Below are 20,603 nucleotides of genomic sequence, written 5' to 3'. Positions count from 1 at the left end.
ATCCACCGCTCGGGACTTGTAGGAAGCTCACTGTGGCTGGAGTGTGAAGGAGGAGGGGAGCACTGGCTCAGAAATCAGCATGCCGGGGCGAAGAGTGGGACCTGAAAAGCTCGGCCCCTCTTTGGCTTTGTGACCTTGGGGAAGGAAGTCTTAATCTCTCTGTCCCTAGATTCCGAGTAGGCAGAAGAGTGCACTTGAACATGCCACTGTGCCCCCGGGGCGTGCTCTTAACTGCCCCGTCTCTGGGTCCTGGGCGTGTTTTCTCCATCAGGAGAGGTGCTCTCCTGGGCTGAGGAGCAGATGGGGCCCCAGGTTGCTTTTTGCACAGCCCTGCTGGCCTTACCGGAGGGCTTACGGACTTTCCTCACATCCGTTGCCAGAGTTTGGGACTGTTTCTTGCCTGTGTCTGTAATTTATACCCACGGTTTGCTCCGCGACGGCAAAGTAACTAGGTTTGCACGGCCCATTATTGTATAGAAAATTAAACAGGCCCATTTCATCCCAGTGACGTTTAATCTGCAGCCTTGATGTTGACAGATTTATCTGCCCAAAATGCATAAGATAATTGGAATGCCAAAATCATAAATGCCAGATTAAATCTCATTCTGTTTTGTATTCCTGGAGTGCTTGAGCTGAAGGGCCGTATTTGCGTAATAGGGTTGGAAAAAACAAATGGTGTCTCTTCTCAGTGGTGCTTTTTTTGTGTTTGCAGATAAACAGAAGGAGAATGAGAAATTACGCGAGTCCCTCTCCAGGAAGGCTGCGAACCTCGAGCTCCTTCGGCGAGAGTACGCCTGCTTGAAGGAGGAGAATGAGAGGCTGCAGAAGGAGATCTGCGAGCGGGACAGGCACTCCCAGCAGCTTCTCCGGGAAGTGTGCAGCACCCGCAGCGAACTGAGCAGGTAGCGGTCAGGGTCCCCCCGGGGCGCGCTGACCCCTGCCCAAGTGCCGGGGAAGGCCAGCAAACACTCAGGCACACGACGTCAGGTGGGAACAACAAAGCCCAAGGAGCAGAATCGTCTGAGGGAGGAGGGTAGGGCCTGGGGGGGGCAGATGGCTGGTTTTCTCCGGGGGTCGTCAGGGTAGGCGTCTCTGAATTAAACAGCGACCTGAAGGCAGCGAAGGGGTGGGGGCCCTGGGGCAGGGTGTCCTTGGCCTGTGCGGGGCGGAGCAGGGAGGCCAGCGCGCCTGGAGTGAAGGGGGACCGGAGAGGCTGGGTGCCGAGTCCCGTAGGCCCTCGCGGCCGTGGGGAGGACTGGGGTTTCACTCTGAGTGACTGGGAAGCCACGGAGGGGAGTCTGCGCAGAGGAGGGACGTTTGTCCGACTTAGATATGAAAGGGCTCGTACTGACCGCCCCCTTTGCAGTTTCCCACGTTTCCAGTTGTCCCCCAGCAAGATCGCTCTCTTGCCATCGTGCAGTCCCGGGCCCTCCCGAGCTCTGCACCCCTGGGTGAGACGTAACCTTTAAGCTTCACTTCCTCATATGCTGTCTGTGCACTGGGGACTGAGAGCACGTACGCTTTGGGTGTCGATCACGCACGTCCGGGCCGGGCCCAGGGGGCCGCTCGGGAAGGAGTGGCCGTGACTGGAATCGTCACCCACGCTTGTCAGTCTCGTCCACACTCTGGCGGCTGTGGAGTCAGAGCAAGTCCCCGTGCGTCAGAATTAACGTCCCCTCCCTGTGGCCGGGGGGGCCTCTCCAGGGTGCAGGAGGAGGCGAAGTCGAGGCAGCAGCTGCTCTCCCAGAACGACAGGCTCCTGCAGTCCCTGCGGGTGGAGCTGAAGGTGTACGCGAAGCTGGACGAGGAGCACAGGAGGCCGAGAGGTACTGGGCGCGCTGCCCGAGGCGCTTCCCGTCCTGGGGCTGCTGCGTCGGGGCTGTGGGCTGGCCGCTCTTTCCGGAATGCCGCCGTCACACCCAGGCTTGCCTCCTGGGCGGAGGGGCACGCTTCGCCGCGAGCCCCTCGGGCCCACTCTTCTTCTGCAGCAGCAAGAAACTCGGAAGGACGCGGGCTGGGGGGGTCAGGCCAGCCGAGGCCCTGGGTTCTCTGCCTCGCTCCCGGGCCGTGGGACCGTCTGCAGGTCGCCTCGCCCCTCTGGGCCTGGTTCTGCCTCCATCAAACACGTGTCCTAATGTCTGTTCTGTGGAGTCTTGAGAATTAAACGAGCTCGTTTCTGAACAGCACACTATCACAGTGCCTGGGACACAGTAGACACTCAAGGAATAATCTGATTACACGTTTCCTGCCAGTGCGTGTTTCTTTGGTCCATTCATTCAGCACATGATTATGGAGCACCTACCACATCGCAGGGCATTGCTGCGGGATGGTGCTTGGCCCCGGTCCTCTAGACACCAGATCAGAGGGACTTGACTGTCAGGTCTAATGTTTCAGAATCTTTGTTGAGGTGTGCTAGGGTTTTTGTTTTGTTTTGTTTTGTTTTTTAACTAATTTTCCAGATGGTTTCTCCCTATTGAAAGTTTAGCTAGAAAAGGGTCACCTCACAGCTTTCATTTTCTCCTCAAGTCACTTTTCTTATTCTTGCTGTTGTGCCTCTTTAATATACTGTGGCTCTTAAAATCAGCCCCTTTTCATTCTATAATTCCAGCCCAAATAGATTTTATTACTACTAGACATAATTTCGGGGTTTGGTGTGCAATTTGCGAGGCTTTTATGGCCAGAAGCGAAAATTAATTTCCAGCTCTTATTTAGGCTGTGGAATAGCGGCAATTAAGTCTGCCAATATTTTTGTTTTTAAGTCAAGTTGTTATTTTAAATTGTACCTAGTTCTTAGGAAGGGGAGGGCGGTGGCGATGGCGGGTTTAAGACCCTGTTGCGCTCCTTTGATGGCTGACCTTTTGGAGGCAGAAGACGTTCAAGGTTTTCCCTTTGCGCTTGTTTCCAGAGCCATCAGGAGAAGGCTGGAGGGGACAGGACCCTTTCAGTGACCTGCACGGTCTCCTAACAGAGATCCAGGCTCTGCGGGGACAGCTGGAAAGGAGCATCGAGACCAACAGCACGCTGCAGAGCAAGCTGGAGGGGCAGCTGGCGAAGGAGGGGAAGAAGGCTCAGGAAGGAGCCCTCACCGGGGCTCTCCAGACCCCGTGTGTCCCCGAGTGGCCCCTGCAGCTGGACAAGCACGGTACTGCCCCCGCACCTCCTAACCTCCTGAGATTGCGGCCCCTGTGCATGTCACTGGGACACGTGAGCTTCTGAATGGTGCCCTTGCCCCGTGGAGGTGTCCCTCCGCTGACTGCAGGCATGCTGGACCCCAGGAGCCAGGGGCCTGGCCACTGAGCAGTCGTCACCTTTGGCAGGGTGGTCCGATCTCCGTCCGGGGCCCTCGGTTCTCAGGGAAGTGGAGTTTGGGCTGCCAGCACTCTCTTCGCCTCCTGTCTTGTCCCCCGTCCCCCATCCATTTGGCCCTGCCCATATCGCTCCACTGAAAATCCTTTTTGGTCCCTCTTACTGCCTTTCAAAGAGAATCTAAACTTCTTACACTGGCTCTCAGTGTCTTTCAGGATCTGAAAGCATCCCGGTAGGTTTGAAAACTGATTCTGTTTTGCCATTTGCTTGTGGGTTTATTGTCTAGCCCTGCAGAAGCTGTGTAGGGTAGCAGAAAAAGGACAGGAGCGGGTCCCCATCATTCCTTTGTCCTTTGCCCAGCACAGAGCCAGGAACAAGCCAGAAAGTGGTCAGACTTAAGGCAGTTGGCCAGGCCATCCTCTTTGCTCTATGGATGGAGAGCCTGAGACCCAGAGAGGGTACTGGGCTCACCCAAAGTGACATGGCAAGTAGGGGCAGAGCTGCAGCTGGAAATCCTCTTTTAGCTCCCGAGTCCAGTGCTGTCCCTGGAGTACCGCCTGACCCGACGGAGCCTCAGGTGTCCGGGGTCATCACCCGAATACCCGCAGCGTGGGTGTGCACATCCAGTGGGACAAGGAATGTCAATATACTTTATACAAAAATATTGTATAAAAGTTTGGACTTAGTCTTTGCTGGGATTGGGAATTCTGTTTATTGCCCTTAATTAAAAAAAAAAAAAATTAAAATCTCTTAAAGAGCACCCAGTGTGCTTTAGAACTTACCGTGATTGATTTATTGATTTCTCCTTGATAAAGAATTTAAAGTTTTAACCAGAAGATGATGTGACGATATGAAAAAAAAAGTGAAGAAAAATCCTTCGTGATTCTACAAAATGATAATATTTTGCTTTGCGTATTTCTCTTCATTTGATAATCACATGCCAGTGTGAATTTATATTGATCACGTTGGGTTTTGTGCCATTCTACGGCCTTTCTTTGTTTTTGCCCAGTGTTACATCATGAATGATTCCCAGTCTTTCACACGGGCTTCCTAATTACTGTTTTCAGATTATTGCCAGTCACGAAACCATTACCGCGGTGATTATTAAAGTGGTCTCTGATTTGGAGCTTTAATAAACGTCGATGTTAATATGCTTTTTGCTGTTAAACAGCATTCTTAGGATAAAATCCTACTAGTGGAATCTCAAAAGACTTGGAAAGGAGCCACGTTGCCTCCTTTTGCGTGGGATGTATATCAGTAGTGGGTGTCTGTGTTTTAAACGTAGGCTTCTCCTGGCCCTACTTCGGGCTTAGCGGAGATGGGACTGAGGAGATAGGGGGGTGCTCTGGGGACCTTGGGGCAGGGAGGACGATCCAGGACCAGGGCTGCCCAGGAGGGACAGTTGGGGCAGCTGAAGGGAGGCGGCCATTGAACAGCATTTGCTGCTTCTGAAACCGGTCCGGGGTCAGCCTAGGTGTGCCTCGCGAGAGGACCCGGGAGAATGTGTTGAGAATCCACAGTGCTGTCCCAGTGCCGCAAGTGCTCCTGTGTCCTCGAGTGGGTGTTGGAATTCTTCCTTCGGCCGGGCCTTTCTTCCTTTGCAAAAGACTTTTCAGGATTGTATTTAAGCGCGCTTGTTCCAAAGTTCTGCTCTGAAGATGGCTGTTTTGGGCAGAAAGCAATCCCTCTGAGGGGCCAGCTCCTGGGCCCTGGAAATGAAGTGCGCCCTTGGAGGCGGCTGGGTGGGAAGGGGCTGGTGGGGCGTCCGAAGGCCTGGACACTAGGCACGGTCCTCACTGTGCCTCCACACTCTGGGTAGCGCTGGCTGGATCACCTGCTGTCCCTGCCCCTCGGTCGTCCCTCCTCCACCAGGTCTGAATGACGGTGCCGTCCTGCCCACGGTGCCACTGGGGGTTCAGGTGTACAAGTGCTCTCGAGATTTCACAGAGTGGCAGGCCACCTGGCCATCTAACTGACTTTGCCCCCTTATGCTGTTTCCAGCCCAGCGCTTCCCGATCTCTGCTCTGGGTCCTCTTCTCTCTTGCTTGGGTGGCTCCCGCAGCCTCCAGACTCACTGCTCCAGTCCAGAACACGGCCCTCAGCTTGACCTTACCCTGCCTGACGCCCTCGAGGGGGCCCCACCGTCCTCCTTGTTCTGACCGTGCTGCCACCAGGGCCCTCCCTTGCGCCCTGGGCTCCGCCTACCCCTTGCTTGATCCTTCCCGAAGGCGTCCTGTGGCTCAGTCCCCTGTGCCTTTGCATCTGTTCATCCCTCTGCCTGCCTGCCTCCCTCTCCCTCCCCAGGGCCCACAGCCCCTGTGCTTCCCTCCCTTACCCTGACCACCTGGAAGGGAAGCTGCCTGTTAACTTGTTGGGCAGGAGGGTCCTTCCAGAGAGGAGACTGGGTGTGCTCACTCTGTGTCCCCGTGTCCTGCAGAGGGGATGCCAGGAAGATTGGAGTGAATGCTCGTGTGTGGCTGGTACTTACTGTTTTCTCATTCAGTTCTTTCTCAAACGCCCATGACAGTCTATTTTCCTTCTCTTCTTTTGCATTTTGTAGATGCTGACAAGTGCCTCATGCCTGGAGATAATTCCTGCGACCTGTTTGACTCCCGCCTGGTGGCGCCACCACGGTCAGGTGCGGAGCTGAAGGCTGGGTAACTGTGGCACGATTGGGTTTGGCAGGAGGACTTTTTAAGTTGAACGAAAGGGGGTCCCTGGTCTAATCAAGAGGGTGCTTGCCAGGATTTGGGGTTTCACGTTCTCAGCAGGTCTAGCTGGTGATCTCCTCCTCTAAGCCAGTTCATCTGTTCCTAGCTGTTACCGACCTTAGCAACGTCATTGGGTCCTTGTCGCCGTAGATGAAAAAGTGTCACCGCCTTGGTGTAGCTTGTAAGGCCCTCCAGCGTCCAGCCTCACTGGGCCCATCCAGCCCTGTCCTTGTGCATCCGTGCTGCCGACAGAGGGGTCGCCGTCCTGCAGACGGGCCTGCACTTTCCTCTCCCTGGGACGGTGCGGTGTGGCTCCTCCTTTTCCAGACCACCTTTGTCCCATTCTCTGCCAGTGCAAGCCCCGTTCCCTCCCTGAGACTCATCCTGAGTGCAGACTGGTCTGTGACATGCCTTTCTGGAGCCCCCCAGTCAGAGCTATTCGTCTAGACTTTTATTGATCCAAAGGTAAAGACCAACAGGCTTTACCTCTGTTTAGTGTAATCTTGCTTCGTGTGGAAGCCCGCTCACTTGTTGCTTCTTCTAGGAAGCCTTTCCTGATCTCCCTTCCCGCACAGAGAATTGATTATTTTCTCCTCTGCGCTCTGGCTCTCTGTCATCGTGCTGTTACACCTCCCGCATGGTGTCTGATTAGACCACGGGCTCCCGGAGTGCAGACACTGGCCTGATTCATCTGTGCAGATCAGGGGTCTCTGCAGACTGGGTGCCTGAGAAGTGTTGGCTGAATTGAATCGAGTTTGTCCCGTGAGACGAATAAGCCCAGCGTGGGGTAATCCGCAGACAGAGGCCCTAGAGCCAGGCCTCCCCTTGCACGGTGCCTCATGGCCTTGGGGTCTGAAGGCCTCTCTTCGTCCTCCCGCCTGGCTTCAGCATTGGTGAACACAGGATACCGGCCCAAATAGATCTCACATCTTCCCTCTCGTGTTGTAGCTTCGGAGACTCCACCGCTCTCTGGAAATGACACGGACTCCCTCTCCTGCAGCAGTGGCACTTCGGTCACCGGCACCCCGTGCGCGTCCCACCTGGTCCCTGGCTACCGCCTGTGGGCCGACGACAGCGGCTGCCACGTCCTGGGCCTGACTGGGGACTTCGAGGCCCTGTGCCAGCAGATTGGCCAGGGCCAGAAGCTCCTTGCCGAGATGGCCCTTCAGATCCAAGAGGCTCCCCACCCTGCAGGTCTGGAGCTGGAGACAAAGGTGAGCTGACGGACGGCTGGAGGCCAGGAGGTACTCATTGAGAGCAACACGCCCAGGGGCCGCCTGAGGGCCCTAAGACGGCGAGGGTGCACAGCTTCTCGGGAAGGCCCTGGGAAGAGGGTCCGGGAAACGTAGCCCGCCAAAGCTCAGAGCTCAGGTCCAGTCCGGGCGGCTGTCCTGTGGGGGGCACTTGTTGTGGCTTGTCACCTGTGTTAGTGAGGTCTCTTCGCTGGGGTCACTCCTTCCTGCCTCGTCCTCCTGGAACCCTCCTCACTGTAAAGTTACCTCTTGTTGAAGAACCTCGTGCCAGGTGCTTGGCATAAAGTTATTGATTCACTTTCTCCAAGGCTCGGGGGTCAGATTCTCTTTTCCTCCCCAGCCGGACCCCCAACTGCCAAGCTTCCACGGGTCACGTCTTCTGGTCCCTGTTCTCAGGTCCTTACTGAGGCCCCGTGCTTCCCGATACCCGATTTGCCGTTTTGTTTTGTTTTATTATATTGTAGGAGTCAATTCCGTATTTTATATTTCACTAGGTAATAAGCTTCAGGAGAGCAGGGATGGTATTTCTTTTGCTCATTATCGTGTATTTACTACCTAGCACAGGGCCTGGTGTGCAGTGTGCATGCACATGGTGAATGGGTGTTGAACGTAGTAAATACTAGTAAGATTATTGTTCTTTGCTGATCATCTTTGGTGTACAAAAGGTTAGAAACTGTAGAAAAGTGTAAAAACATCACATAGCACTCCGCTAAAAATTTTGGTACACACACACACACACACGCTTTTAGCTCATTCATGAAGTTCAATAAAACTGACTCCTACTTCTATGAATTTCATGGTTTGCCTTTCAGCTAACGTACTAACAATTTTCCTGTCCCATTCAGTATTTTTCTAGAACTTGACTTTTCTTGGCTGACAAAGAAGCCAACACGTGGATGTACCACCGTTTATGTACTCTTTCACCTGGTTAAGGTGTGGCGCACATCCTTTTAAACCCTTTAGGGGTTGTGAACCCTTTAGAGCCCCTGCTGATCACCGTTGATACATTACTTTCCGGAAGTATCACTCGTATCCCCGTTTACAAGTGAGAGCATCCTACTCACTACACTTGCATCTTCGTTGCGTGAGTTGGTTTGTAAGTGGGTTGTTTTGTTTTTTCTTTTTTTTTGCCAACTCGGTAGCTAAAAAGAGTAGGCCGTTTTATCTTGTACTGATTTTATTACTTGTGAACACAGTGCTCTTTTAACTTCTTTTCTTCTTAAACTTTATTGTCTTTTCCCTTCTCTGACTCGTGTTCTTTGCTTTCTCGTGCCCTTGACACCCGCCAGGTAGGCTTTGCCCCTGCCAGCAGAGGGTGAGGGAGACTTTGCCGGCCCCGACTGGGTGTTGGCAGTGTGCACACGGCCGTGTCGCAGGGGCTGCTGGAGACGGGAACGTTCGCGTCCCGTCACTTGCCCTCGGCACCCTGTGCCTTCTGGAGAGGCTCCATGGTGCCGAGCCACGTGAACCGCCCTCCCGCGGACCCTCTTCGTGGCCTAGTAAATACGGTTAACGCAGGTGGTTATTAGTCGTGGTTATTGATTGGGCTGAAATCACCACCGAAATTCTCTCATAATCTATAATTCACCAGTCTTGAAGAACAATAAATTGGTGTCGTCTGGCCCCAGGCCCTCGCTCAGCGTGTGGATACAAACCCCGTGGCCTGGAGATTTACGCTGCCCGTTAAAGCCGGCTTGTCCATAATCCTTTTCAAGGCTGCCTGTAACACCCTTCTCATCCCCCGCCCCTCCCCTTCACGCAGGGTCCACACTCGGCGCCCCCGGGCGGGTTTGTCACCGGCGTGGGCACAGCCAAGCTGATCCTCGAAGAGGCCGCGAGGTTACTGACGCTCTTCTGGAGGGTCTCGCTCCCCACAAATGACCAGTGCTCGCTTCAGGGTGAACAGGTAGGAGGGGACACAGCCTTGCTCGCGGCAGATGTGCTCTCAGTTTGGGGAACAGTCAGAGGGAGGGGAAGGTGCCTTGTTTGTCAAGAGTGACACGCCAGGTGCCGTGCCGGCTGCTTCAGGCGTGTTCTTACCTGCTCCCCCAGCGCCTCTGCTGGGCCGGCCTGTGCTCCTGACTGACCGCAGGCCCACTCCTGGTACGTCTTTGTTGAGGGAAATCCTGTCTGCATCTTGTACAGGAAGCTGAGACTGCGGGAGAGAGGCCGGGCCAAGGGTACAGAGCTGATTTTGAAGGCACAAGTAGCAGAATCCAAAAGATACGCTTTTATTGTACAGGTTTTAAGTCCTAGTTTGTCCTCATAGACTAGCTCATTCCCTTCCACTCTAAATCTCTTTCATTTTAGGTGCCTGTCTCCGGACTGTCTGATGCTTCTGGCATCATATTTTAGTGGGTCTTGCTCTAGTCTCTTCTACTACTAAGAAAGGTTTTTGTTTTTTTTTTTTTAACCAATGAAAATCATTTATCGTGAAACCACTGAAACTTCCCTTGAAAGCTTGACTTTGCAGTAACTTGAACGTGACTGAGTTAAGAACCGTTGCTCCCACCACCGCCCTCACCCCCATCTTTCACGGCACAGACCGGGCGTCCGGCAGAGCAGACGCTCCCTGGGGTTTAGTCCGCGGGAAGCAGGTCGAGCAGCCACTCTGGTCATGAGAGAAGCGTCCCTGGGAGGAAGGGCCCGCAGATGACGAAGAGTCAGAACTGTGCTTGGCGGTCTGACAGATTCGCTCCCCTTCAGTTACCTGACCTGTGACTTTGTGCCAGAGGCCAGCAGGCAGGCAGAGGGGAGTTTGAGTTCCACGCTGATACTTGCCCTCATTACACCCATTCTGACGGTGCTCGGGTCCCCCCCGTTATGGCAGGGGAGCAGCGGCGAAGCAGCTCTCTGCTCTGAAGGGTCTCATGAGCCCCTCCTGAGGCTTCCCTCTCAGGATCCTGGGGAGAAAGTGTGGGTGCACGAAGCTTGGTGGAATAGGTAACTGGTCATTTCGCGGGGAAATCATGTTTTGCCCACTTCTAGCAGGGGCGGGGGCCATGGAGAGGGAGAGGGCCCGCTGGGCTCCAGACCCATGTTGGCCTTTGTTTTCTGCTCACCCACCACGCTCTTCCCGTCATAGGCCTGATAGCACAGATGCTCTGACTGTCCCCCCACCCCCACCCCGGCCCACCGGCTCCCACTCGCTGGCTGGCTTCTTCTCACCTCTCAGGTCTCAGCTTAAAATGTTACCTCAAGGTCAGAGAGGGCTCCCCGATGGCTCAGTTGTAGCATCCTCTTCTGTTTCATCACAGCCCTGATTAAACTATATATTTGTTGTTAGAGTTAATGTCTGTTTCCTCTGTTTTCCAGGAGGGGCCGTGGCTATTTTCATATGTTTGAATGAATAGTTTTTCTCTCATATTAGCAGCCTAGCACTTGCCCGTATGATTTATAAAGCACAGTGTGTCCGAACGAAACCCAGCGCAGTGTTTTTGTCCTCAGTACACAGTAATGTCTGTTAAGTAGACGGAACGCAGTTCTTATTTCATGTGTGTGTATAAATATAAATTATAGACACGTTGATCTCTCCCACCGGCCAGCTAGTCCGGCGACTGGCCAGTGCTTGTGATGACTCACCCTTCTTTCCAGACGTTTGTCGTATAATTGATTATGCTCACTTTAGCATCATAGAATTGGAGAGCCAGAAAAAGGACCTTAGAGACACTCCAGTACGATGGCTCGTGGACACAGACCCCCTGTGTGGTGTTAAATTGCCTCGAGCCACTTTTCTGCCCCTGCCTGTGTTTCATATGGTGCCTTTTTCTTAGTGTGAAATGTGTGTAAAGCAGATTTCCAAGTTGTCGCCAGCAACCCCAATGGTTTCTTTTACGACCTAAGGTTTTCTCTGTCATTAATTTGCCTTTTGCATGTACTATACCACCCCCCTGCCATCCCGAGGACTAGTCTGGAAAGTGTGTGTCATGCTCATCTGTTTATCTAAGAAAGTTGTGAGGAGAGATACGAACATATACACCTACTTGTTTAGAAAATTTTTGATTAGCTGGAACAATAAATGATCACAAGAAAACAGGCTACCTGGGGAGGTGGGAAGGAAGAGGTTGGAAGGACGGGCATAGAACATAGATTTCTCTCCCGAATGGACCTTGTTTCGCCAAGTTTGACATTGAAACTGTGTAAATGTTTTAATTAAAAATAAATCAAAATGAGAATAGAAGCAATCTCTTAAAATTCATAGCAAAATGAAACACACCTTCCCGTAGACATCGTTGAAGGCGTTACCCATGCAAAGAGGAAACATGTCAAGCCTAGAACATGGTAATTTGACTGCATCCCTAATGGAACTACTCGGAGGTTAAAAAGGACCTGCAAAAACCATTTTTGATTGTTTCTAGTGATATTGTTAATAATGATATTGGTGCTGATAGTTAAAACTGTCATATTTCTATTAGAGGACCAAACAAATAGCTAATTTATTAAGATTTTTACTGTCAGGGAAGAGAGATAAATTTTAAAAAATCAAAGAAATAAAAATCCTGCCATCCTTGATTTGAAAATATCAGCATGAACTCATGGATTTCCGATTAAAAACATTTACGCTTAGGTTTTAAAAATGTCCAATCCAGTACCAGTGAGTACCTCAAGCACCGAATTATGGTTTCTAAGTACCTTTCCCCACTCACGGGAACGAGGACTCCCTGGAGAAATGGCTTGATTCTAGGCCTGGGGCCGGAAGTATACACTATGAGCCTCAGACATCTTTTCATCCTAGGGAAGAAGAGGGGAAAGAGGGAGTAAAACAGATTTACGGCAGTTCTCAAAATATGGCCCCCTGGACAGCGGCATCAGTGTCGTCTGAAAACTTGTTGGAAAGGGAAATTTGGGGCCTCACCCCAAACCTACTGACTCAGAAGGTCTGCTTTTACAGGTCGTCTTGGTAGCCCTGGGAACCACTGGATTAAAAGGAACTTAAGAGACGTATAGTCACGTGCTAAACATGGAGTTAATTTGGATGCTGGGGAATCAGACCAGTTGTTCAAAAAAATTACGATGCACTCAGGGAAATGTGTCTCCTGACATGTGGTGATATTAAGCAATTTCTGTCATTATTTGAGATGTAGTGATGATGTTGTGTTTTTCTTTTTATAGATTTTGTTTTTTTTCTAGACCTATATACCAAACAACTGTATGGCTGTGAAATAGAATTAGCTCCTGGGATTGAATTTAAAACTAGTTTTAGGGTGCAGATGGGCAGGGACGGAGACGTAAGGGGTTTGGCCGTGAGTTGATAATGGCCGAAGCTGGGTGGGTGCCTGGTGGTTCATTATCCCGGTCCAGGACGTTTGTAAATGTTTAAGATTTTTCATTACAAAAAAGAAAAAACCAACAACTACAAAAGCCAGCTCCGGGAGTCAGGCCGCCTACTCGTGCTGGGAGGGGCGTGGGGCCCAGCCCTGAGCTGGGCTCTGTGGCCCTGAGGAGGAGTTGGTCTTTTGAACTCTCCCAGGTGTCGGGCACCCTGCTGTGCACTCAGCACCTCCTTCCATCCCTTCCGGGAGCCTCCAGAGCTAGGTATTATTATTGCCACCTTCCAGAAGGAGGAACTGAAACTTCTTGCTTTGTCATCATCACAGCTGGAAGTGACCAAGCCGGGTCGAGCCCTGTTGTGTTTACCGTGGCGAATTCATCCTGTAAAAATGAAGATTTTAGTTCAGTGGAGCAGCAGACAGACACAATTAAAATTGCTCGCTTTAAAGGCTGGATAGAATATGTATAAGGTGCAGGGCGCCAGGGTGGCTCAGTCGGTTGAGCATCCGACCCGATTTCGGCTCAGGGTCACGACCCCAGGGTCATGGGATTGAGCCCTGTCGGCTCTGCACTGAGCGTGGTGGAGCCTGCTTAGGATTCTCTCTCTCCCCCTCTGCCCCTCTCCCCTGCTTGCTCTCTCTCTCTCTCTCTCTTTAAAATAAGGCATTTGGGGAGAGCAGGTGAAAATTAACCCACCAGTTGGCAAAGGGTCTCGCAGCACCTACTGTGTGCCAGGCGCTGGTGGTCAGAGGGAAGAATGGGGTCTTGGGTGAAGCAGCAAACAAGTAGATGACCAGTTACGGTTCCACATGAAATGGGCAGTGATAGAGGGAGCGCTGGGCACAGTGGGTGCCCGAAGGAGCGCTAACCAACCTAGACTCGGGGTGGGGAGGAGTCTCAAGGAAAGCTTCCTGGAGGAGGTGTTGCCCAAGGTGACTTTTGGAAGAGGACTGGAGGTTAGCCAGGCAGGGGTGAGGGAATAAATCATTGTCTGTCTGCAGGTGTATCTCCTTTGCGTCTCACTCTAGATGGATGGGTCAGGGGTTATCCAGGTTGTGTGGCCTAGGAAGCCATGACCTGAACACAAATCTTTGTGGGCTCTTAGCATGAGGAAGAGAATCAGAGAAAACCGAAGGTTTAAGTTCGGGTCTGTTGTGGAAGAACCATTGACAGTCTTGGAGCTGACACAGTTGGTGAATCTTGAAAGTAGGTTAAAGCAGGGAATCAAGAGACGATACATACCTTAAACACTGTAATTTAACTGAAAACAGTTCAACGTACATTCATTTGGCATTCTTTTGATGTAGGGCCGGGGCCTTTTCTTTGAATACGGGTCTGCTGATTAGGGTTTCACATCTTCCTTCTTTCATAAACTACATCCATAATGTATGTCTGTCACTTCCAGTTTCTGTTTCTTTAAGATGAAGAAAAAAAACGCAGACACTTGTAAGGCAACTCGAATATAGAATTCTTCTAGACTCCGATCCTCCCACGTCTTCCAGAGTTGGTCCCCCCCACCCCACACACACCTAATTTGCCAGAAACGTGGTTTTTAGTGACTTGCCTTTATCACGTCTTTTCTGAGGCATATGTTTTCATAGTTCTCTGTTCTCATGCATGTATTTCACGGGTTTACTAATACTTAATTAAATCCTGTAACCGACTGCAAGTACAGTTGCCTTATAGACAAGTTTGGGAACAAAGTAAAGTGGTTCCTTGTAAGCTGACCGCCCAACATCTGCCCTTTCGGGAGCAGAGGTGTTTCACGGAAGCAGAGGGTAGCCTGTGGTGGGGGGGGGCTTATGAGAGAGGAGGGTCCTCACCTCTGTGAGCTAGTTCCCTGGAGATGGTGGAGAGAGCCCCCGGGGTGTCCACATTCCACGGGAGAGCTGGGGACTCTGGCTACCCATGCACTCTCCCCACCCCTCTAAAAGATGGAAGCTGTCCGAAGGATTAAACTCTCCTCATAATGCTTTTACGTTCTCTTTTCTGTACCATCAAAAAATTTGCTTTATTGTTTTTGTAGAAAACCATAACAGAACCTCACACAATTCTGATACATTTTAAAAAATGAAAAATAAAACTTCTAAATCACATCCCTCAGAGATAAATCACCGTTAATCATTTTGATGTTGTCTCTTCGTCATCAGTTTTTTAGACATCTCCGTATACGCATGTACGGATATAGATAGATGTATGCGGTTTTCTGAAACAGGAATGCCTGATATACAATAGCTGTTCTGGGCTCTTTTTGTCACTAATTGTGATCATCTTTCGACATCAATAAATAGAGTTCCACAACATCGTTTTTAGCAGCCGCACAGTTATGCCATTGTCTGTAAGACCCGCGATTTACTCATCCAGACCCCTGTTGGAACAAAGCAGGTTGTTCATTGGCTCCTGCTATGAAGAGCGCGGAAATGAACCTCCTGGGACGTAGGCGTCTTCCTGTGCTTGTGTGGTTACTTATTGGGGCAGATGCCCAAGTATAGAATTGCTGGGTCAGCAGGTTGAGTGCGTCTTACGGTTTGGGAAATCTTGCCAGGGCATTCCCCCCCCGGGCCGCGCCTGCGGCCACGAGAGTGCCTGCCCCACACCCCGGCTGTCCCTGGACTTGGCCCATCTGACCAGCAGAACATGGCTTCTAGTTTTCACTCAACTAGCATCGTCAGGAAGGTCGTGCATCTTTTTGTGTGTCTTTTAATTCTCTCCTGTGTGATACACTGTTTTGTACTCTTCGTTCATTTTTCTAATTCCTTTTCTCCTGAGGCTGGAGAAATGAAGGCAGAGATCACCAGACTACACAAAAAGCTGTTTGAACAAGAAAAAAAGTTGCAGAACTCTGTGAAGCTTTTGCAGCTGAGCAAGCGCCAGGAAAAAGTCATCTTTGACCAGTGTAAGTGAGCGGTGGGGGGCGGGCCGCCACGTCCAGCCACTTTGTGCCTCCGAGGACAAAAAGCCCAGTCCCGGACACCTACTTTGGAGCCCAGATCATGTGTCCTCATGCCTCCTATTTATGGGTTTCCTTTCATACTTCGTCCTTTTTGACCCGCACAGACAAATAAATTCACTTAACAGACCTCAGTGGCGAGGCCACGTGGTGCCAGGGACAGTCATCTCGGTGGGGACACAGGTGTGTGGGGTGTGCTTTGACGGGAACGTGTGTGGGGTAGGGTGTTAGGGAACCCTGAGAGGGGAGTGGGGGAGGGCGTCCTTCTGTCCTGGAAGGTGGGCTTCTTGGACAAAGTGGCCCCTGAGCGGAGTCTGCCAGAAGGAGCAGGCGTTGGTCAGATGGAGCGGTGCAGAGGGGCAAGAAGTAAGGGTTCGTACGTGAGAAACCTACAGCAGCTCACGTGGCTGGAGCAGGACTGCGAGGGGCAGGTCAGGGCTGGAGGGGCCGCTGGGACCAGGACTGCGGCGTGAAGGCCTTAGAGGGCAGGCCCAGGGCGGCTGGCACGTAGGGCAGGGCAGGGACCTGTCACCGCGGCTCCCCTGGTCCGGGCAGGCGAGGAGGAGGGCCTCGGCCGCACCGCACGGATCCAGGGGAGGGGATGGTTGTGAGGCCTGCTTCCCAAGGCAGATCCACAAACTCAGGCTCAGAGAGGCTAAATGACATTTGTGACGTCAGGCCTCGTCCGATCCAGGAGCTTCAGAGATCGTGGGAACCCGCAGCCCTGGGGCGCCCCTCGTGTCTGTCACAGCCCTGGCCGGCCTCGCGGTCTGCCCGTCACCCTCCCTGTTGTCGGAGGGCCGCCCACTGCGGACCTTCCCTCCGGAGGTGTCAGCCTGCCCCGTGCTGCTCGCTCACCAAAGGCCGACGTTTCTGTGGCATTTCTGAGAAGCACAGAACCTAGATTGTGGTCGGGTGGGAGTTCTCCTGAGCCACCCCCCGGGGACCTTCTGAACACGGACTCGGTGAGACTGGCAGAGTTCGAACTGCGGAAGAAGGAGACGCGGTCGAGGAGCAAGCGCTGACGTCCTGCTCGTGCCCCCGTGCCGGGCTCTGGGGACGGAGGTGAACGGCACCGTTCCTGCCAGCACAGGGCTCTGGCCTGATGCGGGGGACACGGAAGTTAGCTGCCGGGCAAGGCACTGGGTGCCTCCCCCGCAGCCTCGGTGCTTCGAGGCTCTGGACCCACTGGGTCTTGAGTAGGAGTTAGAGAAGGGCTAGGGACAGGGTTGTGGCAGGTGGCCTCGAGGGTGGGAACTAAGTATTCGGGAACACAGGAGGTGCGAGGGGATTTGCCCTGAGAGACCGCGTGAAAGAGATAAATAGGGACCAGGTTCCAAGGGGCCTGTGGATGGACTCCAGGGGCTGTTGGTGTTCATCATGTCTTAGAAGGTCCTTGTGGCCGAGCGCGGAGGGGCCAGGAGACCGAGACCTCTGTGGGGGCTGTGGCAGTCCCCCCGCCCCCCGCCCATGACAGCAGGGCTGGGGCGGGGCTGTGGAGGGGAGGGGATGGTGGGCAGATAGTGAAGACGTTCGTGTCACTCAGAGAAAAGGAGCCCTGGCGGGGCCTGTGGGGGACAGTGCCAGTTGTGGCCACGTGTGAGGCGGCTGTGGAGCATTTAGGTCCGACCCCAGGGCAGCAGGGGAACGGGACAAGTCCGGGACAGTTAGGACTCTGCGTTAGCACCTCCTGGGCAGCCCCGAAGGGTCACGGGGCACTTGCCGCTGAGGAAGTTTTGGAAGCGGGCAGTAGGTTCAAAGCTGTAAATTACTGTGGTAGATCCAGAGGACAGAACCCAGCCTCGGGGTCCTGCCTCAGTGACATGCAGCCATTAATGAGTGCCGTCCTGTGTCGCCTGGACTAAATGACTCCCCGAGCGTCTTATTCCTCATTTCTAACGGGAGACAGTAATTCCAAAGGACTCAAGATTGACCAGACAGGCCTGGGTTCTAATCACGACTTTGTAAAAAGCACCTCAGTTTTCCTATCTGTAAAGTGGGATGGTAAGAATACCTAAACTTTATCGTACTCTGGGAACAAAGCAGATGCTCAGCAGACCCTAGTTCTCTGCCTCTTCTTTTCCTGTTGGCTCGGACTGAATTCCGGGTGTGCAGGTGGCAGACCATTCATACAAAAAAATCACAAATGTCTCACACCGCCTCCCGTGCTGAAATGGCGTCACCCACCTCCGTGTCTCCAGGGCCTGGCCCCGAGCGGGGACCGGCTCAGAGCTGGGTGAGGGGTTGCCCAAGGTTGCACAGTGGGCGGCTGACTCCAGCTGGGCTGTGTGCCTCATCCCAGTGAGTCGGGTCCTCGGACGTTTCCCCAACCCTGCCAGCCTCACGGGGCTGCTTCTGGCTCTGAGGGGCCAAGCGGAGGTCGACGTAGTGTCCCCTCCCCTGCCTGCCCTCACCTGGTGACTGGGGGAGAACCAGGGCCCGGGGCTGGTCGGTGCCGGAGGCAAGCAGAACACGTGTCCCGGAGCGTGCAGGGGAGAGGAGGGACAAGTGTCACTTCCCTCACGGCCTCTGACGCAGGAGAGCCTGCTGCGCAGGGTCGGGGTTATTCGCTGAGGTCACAGTTCACGAGCTAGACACCCGGGTCGGTGTCTTCCCTGCCAGCAGTGAGGCGGGGAGAGCCCCGTACTGAGTGGGAGAGTCGTGGGTTCGAGTCGCACCTCAGCCCCGGGCAAGCCTGGGTTTGGACGAGCTCGTCACCACGCTGTCTTCCCAGGCTGCTCCTTGCAGCAGGGATTTTGGGCTCTGCAAGGTGAGCGGTACGGTTCAGACGTGAGGCCTCTGCAGCTGGGGGCGGGTGAGCCCTGGCTCCTCGCTGGGAGCGTGGCACTTTGGGACTCCGGTACCCTTCCGGTATGATGTTTAACCTCCATACCTGGGAGGCTGAATCTTTTCTGGGTCACAGGCCCCTTGGCCGGTCTCAGGAGAGCTGTGAGTTCTTGCTGCAGAAAAACGCACACATCCAGATGCACACAGATTTGCACTTACTTTCCAGGGATTTGGGACCCTCCTAAAGCAGATCCCGGACCCAGGTCGAGGGGTCTGCAGCCTGGGGGTGGGGGAGGGCACAGAGAGACAGTGGGCATCTCTGAAATTGACGTCAGCCGGTTAAAAACAAAGCCCACACCGGCTATCTCCCTCCGCCACCCCCCCCCCCGCCCCAGCGTCACAAATTGCAAACAGACTTTGTTACCCCCAGATGGAAATTTTTTTGTAAGGCAAGAAATAAATATTTTCCCCAGGCCACCACTTGGCTCCTGTTCTGAAGGAGACGCTGGGGAGTTGGGCTGTATGTGTGTTGATGGGGAGTCTGTTTCATCCTTGGGCACCACTGGCCAAAGCCTAATTCCAGAAGCCTTGGTTCTGTCTCTTCCGGGGAGTAAATGGAATCTGTGACCCTCGCCAAGGCCTGTTTAGAAAGGACCCCGGATCAAGGCAGAAATCTCTTTCGTGGCGGCATTCCCCCTGCTGCCGGTGTTTGTGCCGGACAAGAAAAGGATTGAGGGAGGAAGCGGCCTTCCTGTACATTCGGCTGCACCCCCCTTCCTCCCTGGGGTTCTGACACACTGACGATCTGCCTGCACGCAGCTGAGAGCGTCTGGTCGGCGGGACCTCTGAAATCGTCCTACCCGGGGAACCACGTCGGGTTCCTGTACCTGCTGCAGGGAGTCCAAGGAGGAAAAATGCCCAGAGTTCATGGTTTCCCTCGGCTGATGGGAAGCCCGCCCTGAGGGTAAAAGTTGACTTTGCAGAACTGCCCGTGACCCTTGCCTTGGGCCTTGGCACACGGGATTGCTTGGAGTCGGGCACACCCCCTTCCCAGAGAAACCACAGCGTGTGGGGGCTAGTCAGTCACAGGCCTCTCCCCTGCCCTGCACCATTGGCCCCCAGACCCATAGAGGTGAGGCTTTGGGGTGCCTGGGTGCCCGCCAGCCTTGTGGAGCCTTGGTTTTGTTACCTAAAACATGGGCCGGTATTGCTGTGAGGTTGTGGCCTAGCATGAACGTGAAGGGGTGTCTCCGGTACCCCACGGATTCTTTGGTCTTGGGCCGTGTGATGGGGCAGATGGAGCCTCCCACACCCCTCTCTGGGTCTGGATGCCTCGGGCCTGCCCACGTGTCTGTCTGACCCATTTGGGGTTCAGGAGCCTCCTCCCTGCAGCTGGCTTTTACGCTGTCTTCCTGGGCATCTGTGTCTAACGATCCCTGTTCTTTCTTTCTCCTCAGTGGTCGTAACCCACAAAATCCTCCGGAAGGCCCGAGGAAACCTGGAGGTAATGCCCCTTTGAGTTCTGTTACTGAAAGCCCATTTGGGGCATGGGGAGTGGGTGCAGGGCAGGAAATTACTTTGGAAAAATGAAGTTGAAGGTGGAACTGGGACACACGTCCTCCACGATTCTATTTTTCTGCCAGTAGCACATAAAAAGTTTCGTTTTAGCGTGGCATGGTTTCAGTGGTTGTTCTAATCATTAAGTTTGTGTGCTGTTTTTACGAGTGACAAATACCACAAACAGTGCCTGGCACATAGTAGGTGTTTGATAAACGTTTCTTGAGTGAATGAATGAATGAATGAATACAGTATGATCTCACTGCCATTTGGTTCTATAAATATTTACTGATCAAACAGCATGTCTTTGAAAGTAGTTTCACAATAACAATTTTGCCTTTAACTCTGTCAGGGATCTTAACTTCAGAAACCCTCCACTGGACCTAAAATTCTCCTTTTCTCCCTCCCTTTTCCTAGCTTAGGCCCGGGGGTGCCCACCCAGGAACATCCAGTCCCGGCCGACCAGGCTCGTGAGGAGAACTTGCAGCCAATAAAGCCTGTGGTTCCCACCGAGCTCATGCTGTGTCTTTGTTACAAGTGGGGTTTCTATTTATTGAGGGGAAAAGAAAGGACTGTCTGGCTGAAGGAAATCTACTTTTCCCTTTATGTTTTCTATCCTAAAGCTGGTTGAAGGGCTGTTATCAAACAGCGTTCAGATGCTCAGTAATGAGGCTTTTCACAGGCCTCGAGCTTCTGGGCGCTGGGTGTGCCCCCCCGTCCCTGAGCTGCGGCCTCGTGTCTGTGCACGGTGGTGGGCTTCGTGTCCAC

The 20,603-nt window shown here is 53.1% G+C and overlaps 1 protein-coding gene across 1 annotated transcript in view; it reads left to right on the top strand.

Annotated features, from left to right (window-relative positions):
• The window catches only part of CDK5RAP2 (CDK5 regulatory subunit associated protein 2), a 169,608-nt gene extending 149,260 nt beyond the window's left edge, over positions 1 to 20,348 (top strand). Inside the window, exons 32-40 of the mRNA XM_042965100.1 lie at positions 713 to 902; positions 1,705 to 1,826; positions 2,906 to 3,142; positions 5,867 to 5,944; positions 6,966 to 7,231; positions 9,033 to 9,176; positions 15,311 to 15,437; positions 19,736 to 19,782; positions 20,253 to 20,348. Of these exons, the coding sequence (XP_042821034.1) occupies positions 713 to 902; positions 1,705 to 1,826; positions 2,906 to 3,142; positions 5,867 to 5,944; positions 6,966 to 7,231; positions 9,033 to 9,176; positions 15,311 to 15,437; positions 19,736 to 19,782; positions 20,253 to 20,309 (1,268 nt within the window). The 3' untranslated portion in view covers positions 20,310 to 20,348. The remainder of the gene's footprint in view (positions 1 to 712; positions 903 to 1,704; positions 1,827 to 2,905; positions 3,143 to 5,866; positions 5,945 to 6,965; positions 7,232 to 9,032; positions 9,177 to 15,310; positions 15,438 to 19,735; positions 19,783 to 20,252) is intronic.
• The last annotated feature ends 255 nt before the right edge of the window (positions 20,349 to 20,603 follow it).

Source organism: Panthera tigris, chromosome D4 (genome assembly GCF_018350195.1).
Source record: "Panthera tigris isolate Pti1 chromosome D4, P.tigris_Pti1_mat1.1, whole genome shotgun sequence".
Lineage (NCBI taxonomy): Eukaryota > Metazoa > Chordata > Mammalia > Carnivora > Felidae > Panthera > Panthera tigris.
The sequence above is the reverse complement of the archived record's forward strand: the minus strand, read 5'-3'. Positions and strand labels throughout refer to the sequence as shown.